The following is a 17,413-nucleotide window of genomic DNA, read 5'->3' on the forward strand; positions in this document are numbered from 1 at the left end:
CTACTCACCAGGAATTGCCCTAAACACTTGACCCTCAAGTCCTTCCATGAGGTCAAGCTTATCGGCCCATTTGACAGGTGGGAAAACCAAGGCTGGGAGAGGCAAAGAAACTCAGGATCATGCTGCTAAGGAGATCTGAACCTTATTCCCAAGGGTCCCTACTCCTGAGCCCCCTGCCACACTGTTGAACGGCCCCCCTCCAGCCATGGGGTGCAGAGCACCAGCTCCTGGCCAGGCCAGGCCTAAGATGTGCCATCCTGCTCGGCAGTTACAAACAAGAAAGATGGATTGATTGCCAGTATTTACAAACCGTAAAATGGAGAGGTTTCCTATAAGAGCCCAACTTCTGGTTTCTCATACGAATTGGTGGATTTGGCAGTGCTGGGCCAGGCTCACTCAGAGTGCACCCCAGCCTGGCCCCTGCGGAGGGAGAGCCTGACTGGGGTGAGGGGTGGGTCCCAAGGTCAGGGAGCAATTACAGGGGTTGGGGTTGGCTAGCCTGGGGGCCAGGGCTCTCCTAGGAGCTGGGATCCATTTTCAGTGGAGCCCATCTGGGTGGGCCATGGCCTGAGGGCCAGCCCTTTGCTGTTTCCAGTCTCAGTTTCCCCACATGTCCAGGCCTGGTTTGGCTGAGGGGGTCTCAGAATCTGGCCAGCTTTGCCCGGTCTGAGGGCTGAGCCTCAGTTTCTCTCATCTGTACTGTGGGAGTACTGATGGACTTCTGTTAATAGTAGGTGCTGTTGAAAAATGCCCTTTTAGGCAGCATCTGTTTGGCACTTGTTATATACTAAGCACTTAACTGTCTGGGCTTCATTTACCCCTCACAGCAGCCCTGTGAGGGGGCTGCAGCGATACCCCGATATCACAGATGGGGGAGTTGAGTTCAGGAGAGGGGAGGTGACTCGTCCACAGCCGCACAGCTCAGAGCTTTGGAGACGGGATGGGAATTGGGCATTTGGGCTGCACCTGGTGCCCAATGAGTCTCCAGAGGATTTACTGTTATCATGGGTGGTGGAGCTGGTAGTGTTTAGCCAGGGGCCCTACCTGGGTGGGTGGGGGTGGTGGGGTGGGGGGGGGGTCTGTTTTGAGTTCTCAGACCTGAAAAGGTTCCCCATGGCCATCTTGTCCAGTGCCACCAATTTACAGCTGGGCACATTGAGGCCTGGACTCCCCTGGGTCCCTGTTGCACAGCGTGCCCTGCTGTTGGCCTTTGCTGCTCAGCCCAGAGAAGCGGTTGAGGAAGGAGGTGGGGGATCCTAGGGGATTTGGCCCACAGCCCTGAGCTCCCTCCTGCACTGCCAGCCCTCATAGCCCCAAGAGGAAGTGGGTCAGTTGGCAGTGGCTGGACCGACTGGTCCTTAGGGTGGCTGGGGGCCGTCGGGCAGTGTGGTTCAGAGTCGTTCCTCCTCTGCTGCTTCTGAGCTAAGTGATAGGGCCTCAGTTTCCTCATCTGTAAAATGGGGGTGGTCCTGGCGCCCATACGTGTCATGAGCTGTGGATCCTGCAGGTGCTGACTGGGTGGGCGGGGGACCTGGCTGGGAGCAGTCGGTGCTCCTGGCGAGCAGCCTAGATGATGAAGGGGCTGAGTCTGAGCGCAGCCTGGGGGTGAGGGCATAGCCCAACTAGCCCCTCAAACTCCCCTGACTCCGCTGTGCCTGCCTCCCGGGTGGGGAAACTGAGGCCCCAAGATGCAGAAGGAGCCACCACTGGACCCTGGGGGCTGAGCCCAGAGCCCGTGCCCGAGTGTGGGAAAGAGGAAGCAGAGAGAGAGGGACGTCCGCCGGGGGCCGGCGGTTTCCTCTCGGAGGCAGGAGTGCGAGGAGGAAGAGGAGGGCTGGGCAGGAAGCGGCCATGCGGGCGGGAGGGGCAGCCTCCTGGTGGCTCGGACAGACCTGGGCCCGAGTCCCGTCCCTGCCTTTCTGCACTGCGCAGCCTCGGGAAGGGCACTTGGCCCTCTCGGTGCCTCATTTTCCTCAAGTACAAAGAGCTGAGTGGCGGCACCCACAGCAGTGATAGGTGAACCAACCGCTGTCCCCATGGCGGCGAGAGCCGGCCCCATGCAGGGGGTCTCAGCCAGGCTTAGCTGCTGCAGCTGCTACTTGTTACTAGTCACTTTCAGCACAGTGGGCGCTGCATTCGACACATCCCATGCAACCACCACAAACACTGGAAGGTGGGGACAGAGAGGACACTGTCTCTTAAGAGGAAACAGGCATGGAGAGGTAGAGAGACTTGCCCGAAGGCACACAGCTGGCAGGTGGAAGAGCAAGAATGCAGTCTGCTGTGGGCCTGCCAAGGTCAGGGCTTGTGTCGACCCCCTAACAGGCACAGAGACCGCCCACTGCAGCCCAGCAGACCCTCGTGGGCCCAGACAGAACCCGATGATCCCTGGGGAGACAGGCGTGTAGAAGGCGAGTGCATCCCCAGTCCCACCTTCCCAGGAGGACCAGGTGTCAAAGGCTTCTGGGTGAGATGGGGTTTCTGTCCTCTCTCTGCCGGGGCTGCTGTGACCCAGGTGATTCCCCGTGCCTCTCTGAGCTGTGAAATGGGCAACCAAGGGGCTTGATCCGGGCCTTCCAGGGCTGGTGGGGGAAGGAAGGAAGGGGTGGTGGTAGGCAGGGCTCCTGTGGGGCCCCCAACCGCACACACAGCCGCCCTGTCTGCCCCTTATTGGGGTTTTGTGTAACATCGTTTTTTGAAAAGTACTTTGCCGCTTAGAAGAAACCCCCGACCACGCTGAAACCACGGGCAGATGGTATCGGTGTGCTTCCTTTCAGCTCAAATTCTGTGAATCCCGAGACTGGAAAGTGCCCCTGAATCCATCAAGGGGAGGGCGGCGAATGACAGTCATTTATCATCCCCCCATCCCCTTGCTCCTCTGGCCTGTGGCTGTTGCCAGCTTCTTGGAAGTTGCTCTTTGGTTTTCCTTTGTTGGGGGGCCGTGTGTGGAGAGGCAGAACCGTGGAGTCTGTGCTCTGGACTTGGTGGCCAGTGGGCAGGGCACATGGACAGGCTTGGGTTCAGATCATGGCTCTTGCGTCCTTGTTATATGGCTTTGGGCTGAAAACCTGGCCTGTTTTGGCTTTGGTTTCCCATTCTGGAGAATGGGATGTCAGTCCTGCCCTCGCTGGGTGATTGAGTCAAAACCTGGCTCCTGGAGGGCCTGGCACGAGGTGTGAGGTGTTTCCTCCCTGAGGGGCAGCGGAAGAGGCTTCCTGCATGGGAAGTCACAGACCCCCGAGCTGGGTCCCCAGAGGCCCTCCCTGGGATAGGCCACTACCTGGCTGCCACTCCCAGTGGCTCTCCCTGGGCAAAGCGGACAGCACGGATAGCCAGTTGGGCCTGCTGGAAATCCCCCACCCACTTCTTTGTGAATGGAAAAGGAAACCAAAATGCAGAGCAGAGATCTCTGGTTCTGAGCGCTGGCCCTCACTGGGGTGGGGGCGGGGTAGCTTCCTTCCCCAAGGCAGGAGGGGCCACCTCAGCTTCCTTTCTGGGGCCCACACCCCTTTTTCTCTCTCCCCTCCGAGCTGGGGTGGAGGCCACCGTTGTCCTCGGGCCGTGGACCCCACTGACTGCTCAGTCTCTGGAACCAGTGGATGACGGCGGATAGGGGCGGGGGCCAGCACGGCGAGACCTGGCCTCCGGGTCCTCCCTCCCTGTGTCTGCCCCCCCCCCCCCTTCCCGGGCCGGATGCGAATCCTGACTGCGGTCCAGTCTGAAGTCCCACAGCACGGAGACAGAACCTCTCTCCAGGGAACCGTCTGGAACGGGAGGACAGACCGTGTCTCTCTTCAGATCTCCATGTAATCTAGGAAACTGTCTACCTTACCGAGGGCCCCCACGTTTGAGTTCCTGGTGTTTCTGGTTTTGTTTTTTCAATTAGTAAAGCTCAGGGCAGAAATGACAGAACAGTCACCGAAAAACCACCCATGACCCAACTACCCAGAGAAAACGAGCATCTCAATCCCAGTCGATGTCTCTGTCCTCTCTTGTATTTCTTTCTTGAACTTTTCCCCAAAATTGCAGCTCCATCAGCATTCACTAATTCTTCATTCAGTAGTTATAGAGGGAGCCCCTTCTGTGTGCCCAGCATGCTGGAAACAGGCAGAAACTTTTGGACAAAACCCCAAGCCCTCATGGGACTGACACACTCATCCTCTTTTTTTTTTTCACTTAACATGTCTGGAACATTTTTATGTTTTCTTAAGAAATTTTAAAGAATGTCTTAATGGCTGCACAATATTTCATTTACATAGGCCATGATATATTTATCTGTGATTATCCAGACTCCTGTTTCAACCATTTCTAATTTTTTTGCTCAAGTAGATACCCTTGTGACAAACGTCTTGTACATCAGTCTTGCTGCCCATCTCTGATTACTTCCTTAGGCTACGTTCCTAGAGGGGAAGTGCTGGCTGGTAGGCTTCAGGAGCGCTTCTCATGTGTTTTCTCTTAAAGCTTTATTGAGATATAGTTTACAGATTATAAAATTAACCTGTTTAAAAGGGTACAGTGGTTTTTAGTATATATACAGGGTTGTACAACTGTCTCCATGGTTTAAAGGCCACTTTCTCATCTCACCACCACTCATCTCAAAAAGACACCTTGTAGCCATCAGCAATCACTCCTCATCCCTCCGCTCCCCCGGCCCCAGGTAGTCACTTGTCTCCTCTGTCTCCCTAGGTTGGCTTAGTCTGTTCTTTTCATGTACATGGAACCAGACAGTGTGTGGTCTTTCATGACTGTCGTCTTTCACTCAGCAGCATGTGTTCAAGGCTTGTCCATGTTGGAGCTCGAGTCAGTATATTGTTCCTTTTTATTGCCCAGTGATTTTCCATTGTATGGCTAGATGGCATTTTGTATATCTATTTCTCAGTGGATGGACATTAGGTTGTCTTCACTTTCGGGTGATTATGAAAAGTGCTGCTGCAGACATTTGTGAGTTAAGTTTTTGTGTGGATATATTTCTTTTTTTCCCTGGGTATGTACCGAGTAGAATTGTTGGACCAAATGTAACTCCCTTTAAACATTTTGAGGAGCTGCTAAACTGTTTTCCAGAGTACTGCACCATTTTATATTCCCACCAGTAATGTTTGAAGGTTCTAACTTCTTCACATCCTCACCGACACTTTTTACTACAGCTGTTTTTGATTGTAGCCATCCTACAATGGTTTTGAATAGTTGAATGGTTTTGATTTACATTTCCCTGAAGGCTAATGAGGTTGAGCATCTTTTCATGTGCTCATGAGCTATTTCTAATGCTTCTGATACATCCTTTCCAAAGAGCCTTCTAGAAAAGCTTTACTCATTTAAATATCTTCAAACAGTGGTGCTTATTTTTAAAATGTTTGCCAACTACCAGGTGAAGTGGTTATCTTGTCCTGATTATGAATGGATGGACCATTTCTCTTTTTAAAAAACTTTGAGATATACTTCACATGACATAAAATTCACCATGTTACAGTGCAATTCGTTGTTTTTAGCATATTCACTGTGTATGCAGCCATCATCACTGTCTTAATTCCAGAACATTGCATCACCTCGTTTCATCACCTCACTCAGAAACCCAGTACCTGTTAGTGTTGCTCCCCAGCCCTTAGCAGCCATTAACCCTGCTTTCTGTCCCTGCGGATTTTGACTGTCTCTTATGTTTCTTGGGTTTCTGTGACTTACAGGCCATTAACTCTGTGTGTGCCTCTCTTGCACTGCCTGCCTCTTCCCTGCTAACCTGCAGGAGCTCTTTACATGGACCCTGGTGCTATCATACACTGCAAATATTTCCTTTGCTATTTGACTTTTCAACTGGTTCTGAGCTTCTCAGACTATGAAGGTTTTTAAGTCTGGGCAGTGACATACGGTTGATTTTTTTCCTTCATGATTTTGTTCTTTGCTTTTTGTGCTTAGGGCTGGGATCAGATAATTACTCAGGTTCTTTTCTTCCACTTTTGTCTCGGTTTTATGTTTCACATTTAATTATTTAATCCAACTGGCTTTTATTCTTTGTGGCTGGTGCAATTTCCTGTTGTTTTTTGGTGTCAGTGAGATGCTGTGTGTCAAGGCATATCACTGAACAGGGGCTGAGGATAGTGACAAGAACTCTTGGCAGACTGAGCTGGGAAGGGTGGAGACTGCGGCCTCAGTGGGCCCCGCCGACTCTGGGGCTCCTGGCTGGCGCCCTGGTTCCCCGTCAGCCTTGCCTGAGGCTCTGCTCAGCTGACTCTGAGCCTCCCCGGCAGCCCTACAGCCCCCTTGAGCCCCAGAGGTCCTCGCTTTCACCTCTTATTCTGAATCATCATTCTTCGAAGGCAGGCGGTAGCCACCGTCCGGGGCTTTTGGGGATCTTGGTGGTGACGAGCCCCCCTCCCTCCAGTGCATGCCCCTATCGGAGGCCGGTGACAGAGGTTATTTGTTGCTTAACCACATCTTTTTCCACCTTCGCCAGGCGTAGAGCTGACAGGGGCCCCAGGGTGCAGCTGAGGGCTGTGCTGCTGGGGTAAGGGGCTTCCCCCACCTAGCTGGCTCCACCACGGGGTTGGGAGGCGGGCACAGCACAGAAGGCCTTGAGGGGTGGCCAGCCAACTCTGGGTCCCCTCTGCTTTCCCAAGAACATAGAGCACACCCTCCCATGCAGTGGGAAGACCTGGGGCAGTGCCTGGTGGCACGCCAGGCGGGACCCTCCTGCTCGGGGCTTGGAGGGGTGGTGGGGCCTCTGGGAGCCACGGCTTCCCCTTTGTCTGGGGGCTGACACAGCCCAGTGTTCCAGGCCCGGGTGTCCTGGCCTTGTGGCGGCCAGAGGGGCACTGCGTGAGGAAGACAGTCGGCGTGAAGGTGGATGGGGACAGGGTGCAGGGCTTTTGCGGCTCCACAGCCATGTAGGGCAGGGAGGAATCCTGGAGGGATGCTCGGAGCAGGAAGTGGTTGCTCAGTGCATGGGCTGGTGGCAGCTGGTTTGCAGCCGGCAAGGGGCGGGGTGCAGGGGGCTTCTGACGGGGCCCCCAGTGGGCCCAGGCCTGGGTGCCAGCTTGGTACTCCCAGAGACCCTGCTCTGTCCTCCAGCAGGAAACTGACAGAGGGGAGCTGACGCAGGCTAGCCACTGAGCAGCTCCACGGTCTGGAAAGGGGTTGGTTCTACTCTGCTGGAAATTTTGGCCAGGAGTGGTGCCCTGTGCAGAGGAAAGGTGCAGCCCGCAGCCTGGCTTGTGACGGTGTGGCGCTGGCCCCTCTGTTCCCACCTCTGCAAGGCCCCATCCCAGGACAGGCCTCCCCAGGCCAGGTCATGGGTGGACCGCTGTCACCCTGAGGGAGAGGCAGGCAAGGTCAGCTGGTGAGATGCCCATAGGTCCATAAGCACCTTGGTTCCCTAGTGCATCCATGCCCATGAGTGGGTGTGGGGAGGGTGACTTCCAGGAGTGGGCTCTCTTCAGCCACAGGCCACTCCCTTACCACCAATCCTGGGTGGTTCCCCAAGGCTAGCCGAAGAGTAGAAGTGCATCTCCACAGTTGGCCTCTCAGTATGAAGCCGGACAGCCGCATCTCAGGGTTTGGATGGCTGTCAGGGGGATCCCAGACTGGTTCTGTGCATATTTGGTGGGGGGAGCACTCTCTCTCCATGGGGATCTCCATCTCTGGGAGGCAGGTTGCTCCAGCATCTGAGAGGGGCTTTGTGTCCCTGTCACTGTGATTCTGTGTGTGGGATGGTCTCCATCTCTCTGAGAGGGGGCTTTATGTCTGTGTCACTGTGAGTCTGCATTTCTGACATGTGGAGGGGACCTTACAGGCTTGCAGGGGAGCTCACTGCAGGTGGGGCTTTAGACAAGCCTCCAGCCCATGTTTCCTGGTGGCTTAGACGGTAAAGCATCTGCCTACAATGCTGGAGACCTGGGTTTAATCCCTGGGTCAGGAAGATCTCCTGGAGAAGGAAATGGTAACCCACTCCAGTATTCTTGCCTGGAAAATCCCACGAACCAAGAAGCCTGGTAGGCTACCGGCCATGGGGTCACAAAGAGTCGGACACAACTGAGCGACTTCACTTTCACTTTCCAGCTCATGTCTTTCCCAACATCTCTAGCTAGTTACCCCTCCTACAGGGCCTTCTTGGGGCCTCTCCAGGTCCAGAAGTAGAGGGGGCACAGGCCCCCACACTCATGCTTGGTCACTAAGGGTGTGATCTAAGGGTGCCACCTGCCCAGGGGAGGTGGGGACTCTGGGCAGGGTTGTTATATTGGTGGGGGGCATCTCCCTATGTCAGTGCCGGCTCGGGAAAAGCTCTGCCTCTGGCACTGGTGGGCTCTCACTTGCCAGAAAGGGGAAGCCGACTTGATCTTTGTGGCTTTCATAGAAGCATCTCCCATCCCTTTCCTGCTCTCTTATGGGGAGACGGAAGCTTGAGACAACAGGGCCAGACCAAGGAGGAGACCTGGGAGATTCCTGTGTACTCCAGGCAACTGACAGGTTGCACATACAGAAGCCCTAGGCATGCGCCTCATCACTGTCTCCATTTTACAGATGAGGAAACAAAAGCACAGACAAGTGAAGTGATTTGCTCAGGGTCACATGGAGAAAAAGTGGCTGGAAGCAAGCATTCAAAGGGTATGTGTGTGTGTCTGTGTCCCCCCGGTTGGGGACGGAGGAAGGAAATGACCTGCGCCCTGTAGTTCAGCTAAACATTTGTTGAGCTCATTGCCTTCAGTTTGCCCCCAAGGCAGCAGGGGAACAGGGGGGTGAGATAACTCACCACACCTCCACATCTGCCTTTGCTTCCCAGACGTCTGAGGGCTGGGGCCCCAGGCATCTACCTTCACCCATTGATCTGCCACTCTCTCTCGAGCTCCTCCAGGCTGGACCTGGTGCTGGGCCCCAGCTGGAAACGAGGCTTGGTGCCCTGTCCCCACCCCTAGAGGAACTCCCAGTCAGATGGTGGGGGCAGCGGCACCACCAGGAAATTATGGCCTGGTCTGATAAGACCCGTGCTGCGGGAGAGGCACAGGAGTTGCACGGACCACAACGTAGCGATCAGAGAAGGTTCCCTGAAGGAGGGAAGGTTTTCTCCTGCTGAGACCAGCAGTTTGGGTCAGGCCTGGTGGTGTGTGAGCTGGATGACAGCGGGGTTGTGGGCTCGGGGACTACATAGACGAGGGTCTGAGCCCCAGCTCCACTTGGCTCCTCGCCATGGCTGGGGACAACTGCATTTTGCCAGTGAGGGCTCCCAGTCCTCCATCTGTATCGTTGGCTTGATCCGTGTTCCGTGAGGCGTCCAGGGTCTTCCTCTCAGCCAGGGCTCTCCCTGAGCTGGCTCAAGGCCCTGGAGGCCCAACTTGTGTCCTGCATCCTTGCCTCGCTGAGTCCCTGTCATTTCCCTAGAGTCCTCGAGAGGGTGGGGGTCTGCGTTGGGGGCTGTATCCTGTGCCTACTGATCCTAACACACATGATACTTGGCAGACAAGGGGCCTGTGATGAATATTTGTTGAGGGCTAAAGTCGAACATCTACAACCTCTCAACCCTGCGCTCAATCCTGGGGATGTGACAAGACCAGGTCTCCCAGAGCACATTTCACAGGTGGATAAGGCGGTGGAGGAAGTGAAGTGAAGGGGGTTCTGGGGCGGTGACTGCGTGTGTCTGGATACAGTAGTCAGAGGCCTTCCCGAGGCAGCAATCCTTGAGCTGAGACCTGCATCCAAGAAGAGCCGATCCGTAAAGATGCAGGAAAACTGCCTTTCAGACGGAGAGCACAGCAGGTGCAAAGGCCCCACGGTGGGAGCATGCTTGGTACATTGAAGGCAGAGTGGAGGCCAGTGTGGCTGAACGGGGTGAGAAAGAGGGAGGGTAGGTGAGGTTAAGGAGTTAACAGGAACAAGGTCCGGCAGTATCTCATGGGCCATGGTGAGGACCAGCAAGGTGGGGCCCACAGGTTTTTTTAAAAAATATATATAACTGCACTAGCTCTTAGTTGCAGCATATGGGATCTAGTTCCCTAACCAGGAATCAAACCCAGGGCCCCTGCATTGGAAGCATGGACTCCTAGTCCTGGAGCAACAGGGAAGTCCCTTTTTTAAACTTTCTCTCTGCAGGCAGGCAGTGCCCAGTCATAGTAACAGCGCATGGGGTATGTGATGGTCTTCACTGCCAGTGTGTGATACTTGTTTGCAGCCACGTGGGACCTAGTTCCTAGACCAGGGATCGAACCTGGGCCCTCTGCACTGGGAGTGCAGAATGTTAGCCACTGACCACCAGGGAAGCCTCGGCAAGAGTTTTGAGCAGAGGAGGGGGATGAGAAGTCATTGGATTCGGGATGTGTCTGGGAGGAGCGCTGATAGGACTGCTGCACAGCAACTCAGTTTTCATGCCGCCCGTCTCTCAGGGTTCTAGACACTACCTTTTTTTGATGCCTCACTTTAGTGGGTCTCCCTGTGAGCGCCCCTGCTTTGCTCCCAGGAGCTGCTTATGACTGGAATCCAGAGCCCTCTCCCCCATCCCCGCTACGAACTGCTTAGGACTGGAATCCAGGCCAGCTGGTTCTCAAGCCCTTGGCCCCAGGGTCCAGCACTGTGTGTTCTGTGGGGTGGGCTGTGTTCCCTGCCCTTCCCATCTCTTGTGCCTGGGGAGGAGGTGCGGCTCCTTGCCCAGCCTTCCCCCTAAAGATGCTGTTTCACATGCACCCAGGGTAAACACGGATCCCAGGCCGACCTCCACAAGGATCCAGGCCCACTGGCTGTAATGTAGGAGGCTCTCTTAGCCTTGGCTGCTCATTTGTGAAGTGGAGAATAAACAGCCACGTTGGGGGCATCAGGGGAGGCGCCCACCATGTTCCTCCAACAAGACAGGCGGCTCAGAGCATGGTGCTCTCAGAGGATCACGGGAGATCCACCCTGGAGTGGTGGCCTTCCGATTTCCTTGGTCCTGGTACCTCCATTCCTCAAGATGATGCTCTTTTCTGCAATATTTGCAATTTCTGGAAATGGTGCAGACCTGTGAATTCAACAGTTCAAATGTCCTGGCTAGACAGACCAGGCCCCAGTGCCTGGCACACAGGAGGTGCTCATTAAAGGGTGGAGTGAAGGGGCCTATTGGTACTGCTGCTTGCCACAGACAACTCCCCTGCTGTCTTGTGGATATGGCTGCACTTACTGGTCCCTGGCTGTTGGCTCCTGCCATACTCTTGGCCTCCAGTGTCTTTCCCTTCCCCGTTCTCCACTCTGCAGAGCACTCAGCAAACGTTTAAAGCCCGTGACTGTGCCCTGTGGAAGGCACGAGATGGGAAGGGAGCAGGGAGGCTGCCTCAGGCTCAGACTCGGTGTGGGGACAGCCATGAAAGCTGAGTTTCCTCAGGAGAGCGGTTTGCTTCTGAGCAGACCAGGTATTCCTAAGACTGACTTCCCAAGACCCTGTGCTCATCCCCGCCCTGTGACATCCCCTGGGACCTTTACATATCTTCCCCCCACCTCCCCGCCCCCATAGTGCCCATACACATGGTACTGCCACATCTTCTTGGAGGGTAGAGAGGGCACCGTTAGCTCACTTTACAAAAGTGGAGACTCAGGCCAGGAGAGGCAAGTCACTTGTCCATGGAGGCTGAGGCAGAGTTGGGACTGAAGGCCAGGAACGTCTAATTCCAAAAACCCAGGATGGGGAAGTTGCTTGCAGTGGTTGTGCAGACCCGACAGGTTTCTGAGCCAGATACTTGGTGGCCACTGGGTGGGGAACACATGGATTCAGGTTTCTCTGCTTCAGGTCTTCTCGGACACGACTGAAGCAACGCAGCAGCAGCAGCTCTTCTCAGAGCCTTTAATGGCTGCTGTGCATGGGATCTATGCATAAGTGGCTGCCTTTTCTTGGAGAATGCCTCTTTGCACTGGCTGCTAGGAAGCTCAGGTACAAATCTGTGGCAAGTGAAACTCAGGTCTGTGTTCTAGTGGTTGTCTGCATTCCCATTTTGGGTATCCCTGGAATCCAAATAAGACAGGACATTTTCTGTTTTTTTGTTTGTTTGTTTGCTAAGACTGTTTGGATACAGTAAGAGGTGATTAAGCCTTTCTCAGAATGTTGTTTTATCCATTTGTTCATCCATTGGTCCAAGCAGCATCCGTTCTGGGCTCTTGCCTGAGGAGGGGGAACTCGGTTATCCATGACTTAGGTTCAGTCACTCAGTTGTGTCCGACTCTTTGCAAACCCATGAATCGCAGCACGCCAGGCCTTCCTGTCCATCACCAACTCCCAGAGTTCACTCAAATTCATGTCCATTGAGTTGGTGATGCCACTCAACCATCTCATCCTCCGTCATCCCCTTCTCCTCCTGCCTTCAATCCTTCCCAGCATCAGGGTCTTTTCAGATGAGTCAATTATTCGCATGAGGTAGCCAAAGTATTGGAGTTTCAGCTTCAGCATCAGTCCTTCCAATGAATATTCAGGACTGATTTCCTTTAGGATGGACTGGTTGGATCTCCTTGCAGTCCAAGGGACTCTCAAAAGTCTTCTCCAACACCACAGTTCAAAAGCATCAATTCTTTAGCACTCAGCTTTCTTTATAATCCAACTTTCACATCCATACATGACTATTGGAAAAACCACAGCCTTAACTAGACGGACCTTTGTTGGCAAAGTAATGTCTCTGCTTTTTAATACGCTTTCTAGGTTGGTTGTAACTTTCCTTCCAAGGAGCAAGCATCTTTTAATTTCATGGCTGCAGTCACCATCTGCAATGATTTTGGAGCCCAAGAAAATAAAGTCTGTCACTGTTTCCCCATCTATTTGCCATGAAGTGATGGGACCAGATGCCATGATCTTAGTTTTCTGAATGGATCTAGAATTTCCTCCAAGCCTTTGTTTTCAGGCCCCCAGCAAAGACCCACTGTCCTCTGCCTGGAGGTCAGCAAGATCTTGCTTACTGTCCGCATATCACCAGAGAGGACACTGAGGTTGCAGTCACTGCCATGCCCAAGATTCCACATGTAGGTGGTAGAGCTGGGGCTTGTCCCATCTTGGCTCCAGGCCATGGGGTTGCTAACTCGAGGGCGTTGAGTGCTGTGGCAGAGGAATGGGGCTTGAACCTTGACCTTCAGCTGTATATTGCGTCCTACCTCCTGTCCCATGGTTGCTCTTTACAGGAGAGGAGTGAGGGTCCTAAAGCCCTGGGAGAGAAAAGACTGCTAAGAGGCTGGTGTCTCTCCTGAAGGCTTTCTCTGGAAGAATAAAGACCCCCCTAGCATGGGTGGAATAAGGCCACTGTGAGGATACGGCATGCCCACACCCTGGGGTCCCCTGTGCCAGGCTCTTTACTGTTTGGATGTTGTCTTCACCCCTGCCCCCCCTCCATTTCCCATGGAAGAGATGGGTTAAGAGCTGTGTCTGGCCCACCTGGGTGGCTGGCTTCTGCCCGAGTATTTAATGTGAGTGCCAGACCCACATAGGCAGCTGCCCACCTCCACAGCCCCACCTCAGAATAAACTGACTACTTCAGCCCCACAGGGACCCCTGCACGGCATGCGTGCCTGTGCCTCCCTACCTCAGGGCCTTGGCCCAGGACCTCTCGGCACCTGAGAGGCTCACTGCCTCCATACCCATGTGTCCTGCCCATCGGCTATCTGTCCCCTTCTAGAGCAGAAGCTGGATGATACTGTGTGTACTTCGTCCCTGCTGGGATCCTGTGAGTGTGAACGAGGATGGGGCACAGCAGGGTGCAAGCAGGCGCCTTGGAGCACTCTGGATGGCCTTACGCACCCAAGCGCAGGGAGTGGCAGCAGGCCGAGGGGAAAGCAAGGCCTCCAGAGAGACCAGATCTGTTTCCCATCACAGCTCTCATTCCCTCCAGCCAGATTCAAGGCCCAAACGCCCCACACCCCACTCCTGCCATGGGAGAAATTGCTCCTCCAATCTGGGCAGAGTTCCTGTCCCCCCCACCCCCCAACCCCACCAGGCAGCACAGTAGGTAGGTGGACACTGGGCAGGCTGGGTTCAGCCCCTGGCTCAGTCTCTAGAGTTGTATGACTCTGGGCCGAAGAGAAGGGACCAAAGAATGCGTGTTGGGCTCAGCCAGCAGGCGGAGGGGACCTGGGCCAAGTTTCACCATCACCTGTGCAGCGAGGATTGGCCGTGGCTGAAGAGGGGGAATCCTCTCTTCACCACTGCCTGTCAGGTCAGCAGTTGCTCAGCTGCTGAGGGTGGAGCTGGCACTGAGGGCCCCACATTCAGAGTGAAACCCATGGCTCTGCCAGTTAATCTTGGCACTAATGCTGGGGGCAGGGCCCAGGGCGGAACTGAAAAGGAGACAAGGCCCATTCCCTTCTTGGCGTGGTCTACTTCCTCCCGGTGATCCTGCGGATCCAGAGCCACGCAGGGCCAACCACACATGCAGGCGCAGGAAGGAGCCCTCTGTACTAACCTATTCTGTAGCCAGGAAGCAGACATGGAGAGGCTGGCTGACTTGAGTGTGCTGCTGGGGATATGGGGGCCCTGCTTCCCTGTCCTCTGGCATGTCCAGTGTCCATGTGGGAGCTGGGTGGAGCTCCCTGGCTGAGGAACTGGGTAGTAGGGGACATCCAAGAGGAACTGGAAGGGTGACAATGCCCTGGCTGGTGGTCACTTAGGCTGGGATTTACTAGTTGTGCAGCTTCTCAGAGTGCACTCCCAGTTCTCTTTCCCGGACTGCTGTGTCCAACCACCAGGGCAGGACTGGCAGCTCCAAGACCTGCTGGGTGTGGGCCTGGACCAGGAAGAGCCTCTCTCCTAACAGGCTGCCCAGTCTTGCACTCACCATCCTTCTGCCCTGGCGCCTGTTTATCTGAAGCTCAGTTGAGTGTATGGCTTTGGGATGGACTCTGGCACCACTCTGGCATACCCGTCTGGGCACAGCTTGGATGCGATGCCTAGAACTCACCTTTGTTTCTGCCCGTTTCCTCCTCCTTACCCAGTGATGGCTTGACAGTGTGTGCACGCGCGCATAACTAGTTGTATCCAACTCTTTGCAACCTCGTAGACTGTATGTAGCCCACTAGGCTCCTCTGTCCATGGGATTTCCCAGGCAAGAATAGTGGAGCGGGTTGCCGTTTCCTTCTCCAGGGGATCTTCCTGACCCCGAGTTCAAACCCAAGGTCTCTTGCATGTCCTGCACTGGCAAGTGGGCTCTGTACCACCTGAGCCACCAGGGAAGCCCTGGTTTGGTGGGGGTTGTGGTTATTTTCCGGAGAAGGCGATGGCACCCCACTCCAGTACTCTTGGCTTGAAAATCCCATGGATGGAGGAGCCTGGTGGACTGCAGTCCATGGGGTCGCTAAAAGTCAGACACGACTGAGCGACTTCACTTTCACTTTCCACATTCATGCATTGGAGAAGGAAATGGCAACCCACTCCAGTGTTCTTGCCTGGAGAATCCCAGGGACGGGAGAGCCTGGCAGGCTACCTTCTACGGGGTCGCACAGAGTCGGACACGACTGAAGCAACTTAGCAACAGCAACAGCAGTGGTTATTTTCAGGCGCACCTCACTGTCTCTTCTTAAAACAGCTACTGAAGGGAGGAGGGCACAGTTGGGTCTCAGCTGCCCCTTCCCCACATCTTATCTTCCTCAGGCCTCTGCTGAAAGCCACCACTGATCATGTGATGACTCTAGGGAAACAATCTTAGCCATTTTATCACAGGAGGAAGTGGAGGGGTGCTCTCCCTTCTGAGAAAGTGATGAGAGCTCCTGGGCCCTGGGAACAGACATCTGTAGGGTCAGCCAGGTTCAGTCAGGACCCTTTTGATGACTAAAGAGTAGGGGGTCATCACCCACCCATTCTGAACCCCATGTGTGTTGAATGTCATGGACAACTTCTGGGGCCTGCAGTTTTCTGGTTGGCTGTAACTAGGGCCAGCCATGCCAGGCTGTGTTCCTTTGGCCACACTGGCAAAAGAGCCCCAAAAGCCCATAGCTAAGCTACTCTGCCAACTGCCACCATGCCACCTCACCTGCGCCTCGTCCTGAGACTTGGAGGCAGAACAGAGTAGTCAGGTGTATGCTTTGAATGGGGGTTCACAACCTGATCTCTGCTTCCTCAGGTAAATTACTATCTCCAAAATTTGAGTTGCTTCTTTTTAAGATGTGGTGATGATATCTGCTTCCTGGGCTGCTGTTGGGCTGGGAGAGGTCCATCCTGGTGGGGAGCCAGTGGAGGGGAGGAGAGGAGCTAAAGGCAATGTGAAAGGCCTGGGACCTTGGCACGGTCAGCCAGCACCATGGAGGGAACTTGGGTTGGGATACCCTCACCTTCCCCTTCTGGGTTTGCTGTGATGAGATGATCAGCAGTGACTGTGACTGGCCAGAATGGGTTGGGGGCGGTTTTGCTCCACCAGTGGGAAGAGAAACAGGTGTTAGCCAACAAATGGGTCAGAGCTAGAATGTCCACAGATCAAGGTGAAGCAAAGACTGGCCGTCAGGCCCCGTTGGGTGCTGGGAAGCTCAGTGTCTGTGTCTGGGTGGGGGAGATAGTGCTGTGGTTACAGGCAGAGGATCCCCTGCAGGTTTCTGCTACGAAGAATGCTAGAACCTACTCCAGGATCAGGGTGCCCACTGAGCAAGCTAGGCCCCTGGGGAGACTGCAGAAAAGAGCAGAGGCCTGGGTGGGTGAAGGGCCATCAGGGACAGGCCCTGAATGTCTGCATTGGTCTCCTAGAGTTCAAAGTCCAAGCTACAAGCAGCCTGCTCCAGTATCCAGGAGATCCGGCGATGCACACGTCTTGAGATGCCTGACAACCTGTACACCTTTGTGCTAAAGGTGAGTGGCAGCTTTCCAAACATGTGGGGAACAGACAGAGACCTCAGAAATTGTACACAGCTGTCCCTTCCTTCCTGCCAGGTGAAGGACCGGACAGACATCATCTTTGAGGTGGGAGATGAACAGCAGCTGAATTCATGGATGGCTGAGCTCCGGGCATGCACAGGCCAAGGGTGAGACCCAAGGGCTCCATCTTGACACAGCTTTTCCTGTTGCTCCTGAGCTACCCAGTCCTTAACCCCCATCTTCTCTTGCAGACTTGAGACCACAGACCCAGAGCCGCACTTTCCCTCAGCCACAGAACCTGGCACGGCTGACTCTCCAAGGGGAAGCACAGATTCCTTGAACCAAGGTAAGGGGTCAGGGCCTCTGTCCTCCAGTACATCGGGACCCAGCCCAGGGCATAAAGCGCCCACAGAGGGTCACCATCACCCATCTCCTTCTCTGCCAGGTGCTTCTCCTGGGGTGCTGCTAGATCCAGCCTGCCAGAAAACAGATCACTTCCTGTCCTGCTACCCCTGGTTCCACGGTCCCATCTCCCGGGTGAAGGCAGCTCAGCTGGTCCAGCTGCAAGGTCCTGATGCTCACGGAGTATTCCTGGTGCGACAGAGCGAGACGCGGCGCGGGGAGTATGTGCTCACGTTCAACTTCCAGGGCATTGCCAAG

At 54.7% G+C, this 17,413-nt stretch overlaps 2 protein-coding genes across 16 annotated transcripts in view; one reads left to right on the forward strand and one right to left on the reverse strand.

Moving 5' to 3' along the window:
* The window catches only part of SH2B3 (SH2B adaptor protein 3), a 37,621-nt gene that overhangs the window by 16,466 nt on the left and 3,742 nt on the right, over positions 1–17,413 (forward strand). For all 3 annotated transcript variants that reach the window (XM_040250669.1, XM_040250671.1, XM_040250670.1), the window contains exons 3-6: positions 16,646–16,747; positions 16,829–16,920; positions 17,005–17,099; positions 17,199–17,413. In XM_040250669.1, the coding sequence (XP_040106603.1) occupies positions 16,646–16,747; positions 16,829–16,920; positions 17,005–17,099; positions 17,199–17,413 (504 nt within the window). The remainder of the gene's footprint in view (positions 1–16,645; positions 16,748–16,828; positions 16,921–17,004; positions 17,100–17,198) is intronic.
* ATXN2 (ataxin 2) overlaps positions 11,875–17,413 on the reverse strand; it is a 110,540-nt gene continuing 105,001 nt past the window's right edge. For all 13 annotated transcript variants that reach the window (XM_040250626.1, XM_040250634.1, XM_040250640.1 and 10 more), the window contains one exon: positions 11,875–13,128. The gene's annotated coding sequence lies outside the window, so the exon portion shown is untranslated. The remainder of the gene's footprint in view (positions 13,129–17,413) is intronic.

The sequence above is a fragment of the Oryx dammah genome, unplaced genomic scaffold (assembly GCF_014754425.2).
Source record: "Oryx dammah isolate SB20612 unplaced genomic scaffold, SCBI_Odam_1.1 HiC_scaffold_12, whole genome shotgun sequence".
NCBI classification, from domain to species: domain Eukaryota; kingdom Metazoa; phylum Chordata; class Mammalia; order Artiodactyla; family Bovidae; genus Oryx; species Oryx dammah.